At 48.1% G+C, this 8,502-nt stretch overlaps 1 protein-coding gene across 1 annotated transcript; it reads left to right on the top strand.

The window, feature by feature from the left end:
* Positions 1-334: 334 nt before the first annotated feature.
* LOC306942648 (uncharacterized protein) lies at positions 335-5,083 on the top strand (the record flags this gene model as incomplete). The annotated part of the gene is made up of 2 exons (XM_079528656.1): positions 335-1,932; positions 4,315-5,083. 2 exons carry the CDS (start codon positions 335-337, stop codon positions 5,081-5,083), a joined length of 2,367 nt encoding a protein of 788 aa, XP_079384782.1.
* Positions 5,084-8,502: the final 3,419 nt, after the last annotated feature.

Raw genomic sequence — 8,502 nt, 5'->3', positions numbered from 1 at the left:
GGGGGCGATCATGGCAATAAAAAACAAAGCACCATGCTGCCACATCGCTGCTCATATCACACCGACCACCGACAACCACCACACCGGGACGGTCCCTCTCCTCTCCCCCGTTCATATCTCTCTCTCTCTCTCTCTCTCTCTCTCTCTCTCTCTCTCTCTCTCTCTCTCTCTCTCTCTCTCTCTCTCTCTCTCTCTCTCTCTACTTCTTCAAACTATAAGTGCGTCCGTTCGGGTCCGCGTGGAAAGAGAGTTAAGAAGCAGAAGTTTTGCTGCTTTCTCCCTCCGTCCGTCCGTCCGTCCGTCCGTCCGTCCGTCCGTCCGTCCGTCCGGCGGCATGCCTCGGGGATTCCTGGTGAAGAGGACCCGGCGAGGCTCGGCATCCTACCGCTCACGGAGCAACGGGATTAAGGACGGCGCCAGTAAGAAGAGCAACACTAGAACCAATGACCAAGACACTGACCCAGGGGCCGAGGTGGAACAGGTGCTCCACCCCCACCACCAGGACACCGGGGCCGGGGCCGGGGCCGGGGTGGAACATGTGCTCCACCTCCACCACCACCAGCACCAGGACAAGGCGACCATGAGCGTGCTTCCGTTCGAGCGGCCGGTGGAGGAGCCGCCGTGGAGCGTGGAGTCCGCCGCGCTGGAGGCGGAGGAGGCGGAGCGACGCGCGCAGCTGCCGGACAGCGAGGAGCCGCCGCTGGTGGTGACCGAAGTGGACGTTGTGACCCCCTCCTCCTCCCCTCTTCGTCCTCCTCCTCCTCCTCATCGCGAGCCCAGCCTGACGGACCCCTACAGCCCGACGGACCCCTACAGCCCGACGGACCCCTACAGCCCCGTCAAGCCGGTCGGCACCAGACTGCACGCGGAGGAACAGGAGGAGACGATACGGTCGTCGCTGTCGTCGTTGTTCCCCGGCGGCGGCCGGTGCCTGATGGCGGCGTCGCCACCCGAATCAGATCAGCTACCGTCGGAGCCACCGTTCCTCCGGCACGGCCCCGCCGCGCAGCCGTCGGTGTCCGCCTCCATCGAGAGGCTCCTGGCGGGCAGCAGCGCTAGCCGCCACCACCACCTCCACCATCTCCACCATCTCCACCACCCGCTGCCGCTGCACAGCGAGAAATATGAACCGCACCACCACCACCGCGCACACCTGTTCCCTCCGCTGACACTAATGAACCAACAGCAGAAAAAGCGCTCGTTCCTGGAGCAGCAGCAGCGCACCGTCAGCCGGCCGCCCTCCGTCAGCCGGCCGCCCGCCGCCGCCAAGAGGCTCAAAGTGAACCGAAAGTTGAACTTCGAAGACGAGGTGACGACCTCTCCGGTGCTGGGGCTGCGGATCAAGAAGGAATGCCCCGAGCAGCTCCGGAGGCAGCAGCGGGACAACAGGGCCGGCGGCAAGCCGCTGGGGGAGTTCATCTGTCAGCTCTGCAAGGAGGAATACCTCGACCCCTTCTCCCTCGCGCAGCACAAGTGCTCCCGGATAGTGCGCGTGGAGTACCGCTGTCCCGAGTGCGACAAGGTCTTCAGCTGCCCCGCCAACCTGGCCTCGCATCGCCGCTGGCACAAGCCGCGTCCTCCGGTCAACGGGGACAACACCACCACCACCACCACCACCACCACCACCACGCAGGGCGGGAAAAACAAGAGCCCGGCGGCGGCGGCGGGGGAACGGGGGCTCGCCGGTCAGTCCCTGGAGACGGAGGGCAAAGAGAATCAGCACCTCGGCGCGATGGACAGCTCCTCCCGTCTCCGGCCAGAGAATCAGCACCTCGGCGCGATGGACAGCTCCTCCCGTCTCCGGCCAGAGAATCAGCACCTCGGCGCGATGGACAGCTCCTCCCGTCTCCGGCCAGAGAATCAGCACCTCGGCGCGATGGACAGCTCCTCCCGTCTCCGGCCAGAGCCCCCCCTGCTGCTCCGTCACGGCAGGTCCATTATTTGACATAATCAGCCATTATTATTATTATTATTATTTATTTTTTAATTTAATTTTACAATTTACAATTTAGGCATTTAGCAGAAGCTCTTAATCCAGAGCGATTTACATTAAGCAAGAACAAAAAGCATGGCAATACATCACTACACTACATCAAATGCAATTCTAGTGCTGTCTAGGTAACATGCTATAAGTCTGTATAATATGCTATCTAGGTCTACATAAAGTGCATACTTTTCACAAACAGCTGTTTTTCTTATAGCCTACATTTATTTTGATTATTGGTATAGCCTGTAGGCGAAATGAATAAAAAGCTAAAAACGTCGGGCTTCCTGCACGCACCTGTCGCCATGGCTGTGCAAAAGGCACAGGAGGACAGTAGTACTGCCCGACGTACTGAAGAAGGAAAGAACTCCCGCACAATGTCTTCAAATGCAGTGGAATAGTTTATTAAGGGAACATTGTCTGTAATTATTACAGGCTTACATATTTAAGTCATTTCAGCATATCTCTCTCTCTCTCTCTCTCTCTCTCTCTCTCTCTCTCTCTCTCTCTCTCTCTCTCTCTATATATATATATATATATATATATATGCCCTGTGCAGTTTTAGTTTCATAGGCTAGAAATCCTAAAAGAAGAAAGCAAAGTACTCACAACACCAACATTGATGGTCAATTTGATCAAAGTACTCACAACACCAACATTGATGGTCAATTTGATCAAAGTACTCACAACACCAACATTGATGGTCAATTTGATCAAATCAATCAATTGATCAAATCAAAATCAATTGATCAAAACAAAGTATTGCTTTGTTTTGAAAATATAAGGTTTTCTTAATTTCTTGAAAAATGAACATTTTGGAGTTGGTTGGTTTCTTCCCGGCAGCAGAGATATGCTAGATATTTGTTATTCACACGTTCAACATTCAATGGCAAAATGTGACCAGATTTGACTGAGAGGCTGCCGTCGTGCAAAATCCAGCTTTTTACCAGAGGAGAAAAACCTTTTTTTTTGTTTTTGTTTTTTGTTTTAAAAATGAGTTAATAGCACAGGCAGACTCTTCACATACTAGAGCCTGTCTGGAATGAGTGTCAGAGCAGAAATCGACATGTAAATATGAAATAAATGCTTAAACATGAAGCTAATGTTAGAACCACAGAAGACATGTAAATATGAAATAAATGCTTAAACATGTAGCTAGGTGTAATGTTAGAGACCACAGAAGACATGCAAATATGAAATAAATGCTTAAACATGTAGCTAGGTGTAATGTTAGAGTCCACAGAAGACATGTAAATATGAAATAAATGCTTAAACATGTAGCTAGGTGTAATGTTAGAGTCCACAGAAGACATGTAAATATGAAATAAATGCTTAAACATGTAGCTAGGTGTAATGTTAGAGTCCACAGAAGACATGTAAATATGAAATAAATGCTTAAACATGTAGCTAGGTGTAATGTTAGAGACCACAGAAGACATGTAAATATGAAATAAATGCTTAAACATGTAGCTAGGTGTAATGTTAGAGTCCACAGAAGACATGTAAATATGAAATAAATGCTTAAACATGTAGCTAGGTGTAATGTTAGAGTCCACAGAAGACATGTAAATATGAAATAAATGCTTAAACATGTAGCTAGGTGTAATGTTAGAGACCACAGAAGACATGTAAATATGAAATAAATGCTTAAACATGTAGCTAGGTGTAATGTTAGAGTCCACAGAAGACATGTAAATATGAAATAAATGCTTAAACATGTAGCTAGGTGTAATGTTAGAGTCCACAGAAGACATGTAAATATGAAATAAATGCTTAAACATGTAGCTAGGTGTAATGTTAGAGTCCACAGAAGACATGTAAATATGAAATAAATGCTTAAACATGTAGCTAGGTGTAATGTTAGAGACCACAGAAGACATGTAAATATGAAATAAATGCTTAAACATGTAGCTAGGTGTAATGTTAGAGTCCACAGAAGACATGTAAATATGAAATAAATGCTTAAACATGTAGCTAGGTGTAATGTTAGAGTCCACAGAAGACATGTAAATATGAAATAAATGCTTAAACATGTAGCTAGGTGTAATGTTAGAGACCACAGAAGTGAACCTTTCAAGCCTGTTTTCTCAACTCGCTGTTTTCTCCCCAAGACATTACTCTATAAGCCATATCTCCAAAACCGGTGAACTGAACAACCAATATGTCAATTTGAAGCTATGATTCCCTGCTTTTACATGATATGGGGAAAAAAAATCGGGGAAAAAAATCCAATGGCAGTCCCTCAGTCAAATTTAGTCACAAATGTTCGATGACGACAACTAAATCGCCAACTAAAATGTGGCGCTCGTTTCACAACCCCTCTACTCCAGGTCTGGAGACAGCCCTGACGGCGACAGCATGGCTCCTCCTCCTCCCCACTACGCCTCGCCCTCCTCCCGTTACCCTACAGAGCGCTGTCTGGACCTGCAGCATCGTGTGAGAGCGGCGGACAGCCCTCCGTCCAGCCTCCTGATGCTGACCACCACCCCCACCAGCGAGGAGGACCAGCGGCCGCTGTCTCTCCCTCCTCCCCCTCTCCCTCCGCCGTCCTTCACCCCGGGGGAGGAGGTGTACGAGTGCCGCTACTGCGGCAAGAAGTTCCGCCGCCAAGCCTACCTCAGGAAACACCTCGCGGCGCACGAGCTGTCGGCGGCGTCCTCTCCCCCCCAGCCCCTGCCTCCTCCTCCCCCTCCTCCTCCGTACGGCACTCAGCAGCAGTCGTGCGGTGGCGTCGGCGGCATCGACGCGGCGGCGCCTCAGATCTTCTCGTGCCACCTGTGCGGCGCCCGCTTCCCCTCGGCCGAGATCCAAGACAAGCACCGCCTGTGGCACGCCATGAGGGACGAGGTGTTGGCGGGAACGCTGGCGGGGTTCGGCACAAGGCCAGAGCTGCTCCTCCACCACCACCAGCACCACCACCACGCGCTGCACCACAGGGAGGAGAGCAGCAACGGCGAGCAGCACGAGCAGCAGATCTTCACGTGCAAACACTGTCCGTCCACGTTCTACAGCTCGCCGGGCCTCACCAGGCACATCAACAAGTCCCATCCCACCGAGACCCGGCAGGTCATGCTGCTGCAGATGGCCGTCAGACCATGAGACCCGGCAGGTCATGCTGCTGCAGATGGCCGTCAGACCATGAGCCCAAACGTCCCAAGCTTAAGTAGGCAGAGACGTCGAAAAATCAGTGTATGTATCAGTGGTGCTCAATATTTCATGTCAAGGACCCCTAAAAACTATATGTAATTGGCCACCGACCCCCATCTGAAAATATGTTGTTCCCCCAGAGTCTTGCTCAAGGACACTTCGACACTAACTCGGGGGGAGCCCACAGGGTTCGAAATGGCAACCTTGCGGTTACCATCCGGCCACTCTACCCCTCTGAGCCACCGCCGCCCCCACACTAACGGATACACCAAATGGACCCCCGTTGTTGTCCATTTGGTTCCGTTTTGTGTACTGTCAAGAGTTGAGACTCGTCTAAGGGTCCATTCAGAACCGCCCCAAGGAACACTGAGAAACCACTGGGACCCACATGCATTTAACATGGACCACACACTGTACAATCAGTGCATTTAACATGGACCACACACTGTACAATCAGTGCATTTAACATGGACCACACACTGTACAATCAGTGCATTTAACATGGACCACACACTGTACAATCAGTGCATTTAACATGGACCACACACTGTACAATCAGTGCATTTAACATGGACCACACACTGTACAATCAGTGCATTTGTGTGTATATATATATATATATATATATTAGTGATGCACCGAATATTCGGCCGCAGAAAATATTCGGCAGAAAATGCCTATTCGGTTTCGGCCTGAATAGGCAGAAAATATATCACCGAATAGTGTATGCAATTAATGCATTCAAAAGAGCTGAATAAAATGTTTTATGGACCCATAATAGTGATTTTTATTTAAGTTAAGTTTTTGCCATAACCATTTATTTTTGCCATAAATCAGGTAGCTTTAAGGTACGGCCATGACAGCAATGGTAGGAAAAAAGATATATAATATTAATCATATTCGGATATTCGGTTTTCGGCCAAGAATTATATTCTAATATATATATATATATATATATATATATATATATATATAACAGTCAATAAGATAAGCTACACATGTATTGACACCCAAAGGGAAATTCGGTATTGCAAATAGCAGGTGAGACACTAAAGGTGGCCTTACACTAGCCGATAATCGGGCATTTTTGACGTTCGGGGGGTGCCCGACCGCTCGGGGGGTGCCCGACCGCTCGGGGGGTGCCCGACCGCTCGGGGGGTGCCCGACCGCTCAAAGCGCGATCGGGATCGGCCCGATCAACATCAAGAATGTTTGATATTTGCTCTGCCCCGCTCCGATTATCCTGTAGTGTGTGGTGCTATCAGATTTCAGATTGTAGTGTAAGGCCACCTTTAGAGCAGAGAGATAAGATGTTAAAAGAAAAAGAAAAAAATGATTCTATATAGATTTTATGTTGACAAGTTATATAATAAATGATATATTTCACGTCATTTATCTACTCAAACTATATATCATTTTGTTATATCAAGTTAAGTCTGGTTTAGAGGGCGACGCCTCAGATTGAATCATGAAACCCTGGACTGAACAAAAGCCTGTATTCCGTTCAGGACGACTGGAGTGAAGACGTTCGAAGGTAACTTAACCCATTTAGATCTGAGGACGATTCTACAAATGTCTGACAGTTTTCTGAAAACATTATGTTTCTATGTCAGTGGTTCTCAAACTATTTCCATTTCACTATGGACCCCCAAAATGATATGTATTTGGCCTCCGACCCCCATCTGAAAAAATGTTGTTCCAGCTGGGACCTCCCAGAAGCAAAGATTTGAGTTAAAAACGTTCGCTCTGAAAGAATATATACATTCAAAGATTGTATGTATATACAATCGCGGCACTCGGTGCCGCGCTATGAGCTTGTAGATCTGCTATTTTTCAATAGCTATAAAGTATAACATAATAATGCCTTATGATTACAGTGGAGAAACCTCATAGATTACATTAGTGATCACTAAGGCCAAACGGAATCTGCGGGTTTTTTTCTGGTTTTCTGCGGTGATTTCGGAGGAAAATCTGCGGGATTCTGCGGGGTGTTTTTTTCTTCTTTTAACGTGTTAGACAGTTATCCAGTACTATAATCAATGTGTTTGGAGCAAAAATAACAACCATAAACATGCTAAATAAGCCTTAAAGTACCATAAAGTAAGACCCCTTAGTCAAACCATTGACTTTGTCATTTTTTTATTTCAGTTCTGAACATTTAAATACATTAAATAAATACCAGTATGTAATACAATCTAAACGTGTCACTGAAAGGCAGGAACGGGAACGTATTCAATAAATAATGTAATAAATACATACATTTTAAATAACAATTTTTAAATAACAATGGTATACAGTACATTGTGACATGTGAACTTGGAGATCTGTTATTGTTGGCTATTGTTCTCCCCAGAATATGCTGCTGGATTTCGAAGGGAGGGAGGGAGGGAGGGAGGGAGGGAGGGAAGGAAGGAAGGAAGGAAGGAAGATTCTACCAATAAAAACATGCAACAAATAAATTACAAATACAACATTTAAATAATCATTCAGTAAGTGGCTTTCAGCCAGTCAGTCAGTCAGTGGCTTTCAGTCAGTCAGTGGCTTTCAGCCAGTCAGTCAGTCAGTGGCTTTCAGTCAAGTCAGTCAGCCAAGCAGCCAGTCAGTCAGTCAATTTCAGTCAGTCAGTCAGCCAGCCAGTAAGCTAGCCTGTGGCAGTCAGTCAGACAGTGCGTGGGGGTTCTGCTGCCGACAGTTGAACTTGACAATCAGCATCATCTTAACGTTGTTTTCAGTCAGGCTCCGTCTGTACTGTGTAAGCAGCATAGTGTAGTGTGAGAAAAGTCTCTCAACATCCACTGAGGTAGTGGGGTGATGGAGGTACAGTGCTGCTATTGTGGACAGATTGGGCATCCTGTCCTCCCTGGCTGCCCACCACTCCACAGGACTGACATCAGCAGCATCACTCTTGTCCATGTGGATGTAGCGGTGCCATTCCTCAGCTGACACATGGGTAAGGGCAGGGGCCACCTGGACATAGTCGTGAAGGTTCTTTCTTAGACCAGCTACCTTTGATGGGTCAAACACTGGGAGGGCTTTGAAGAGCTGCATGCTGGGGTGTCTCTCCATTACTGCCTGCAGCTTTGCAGAGCAGTTAGCCATGGTCTTCTGGAAGAGCTCACAGCAGGCATCACGCTCATCGTCATCTAGACCCCTCAGCTGCTCTCTGGTCCCATCACGCCAGTCTTCAGCCACCGCGCTGCAGCCGTATTCAAACAGCAGGTAGAGGTTGTCCAGCTGATCATGGATATTAGCAGCAGATGGTTTGGATGTCTCCTGCAGGTTGGTGAGGGTGGTCATGATCTCGGTGCTGTGCTCAGCAATGAACACCGCATGGGCCTTTAGAGTATTTTTCTTCTCTTCTAGCAGCTCTC

This window comes from Electrona antarctica (genome assembly GCF_951216825.1).
Source record: "Electrona antarctica genome assembly, chromosome: 18".
NCBI classification, from domain to species: domain Eukaryota; kingdom Metazoa; phylum Chordata; class Actinopteri; order Myctophiformes; family Myctophidae; genus Electrona; species Electrona antarctica.
This window is presented reverse-complemented; position numbering and strand designations above follow the sequence as displayed.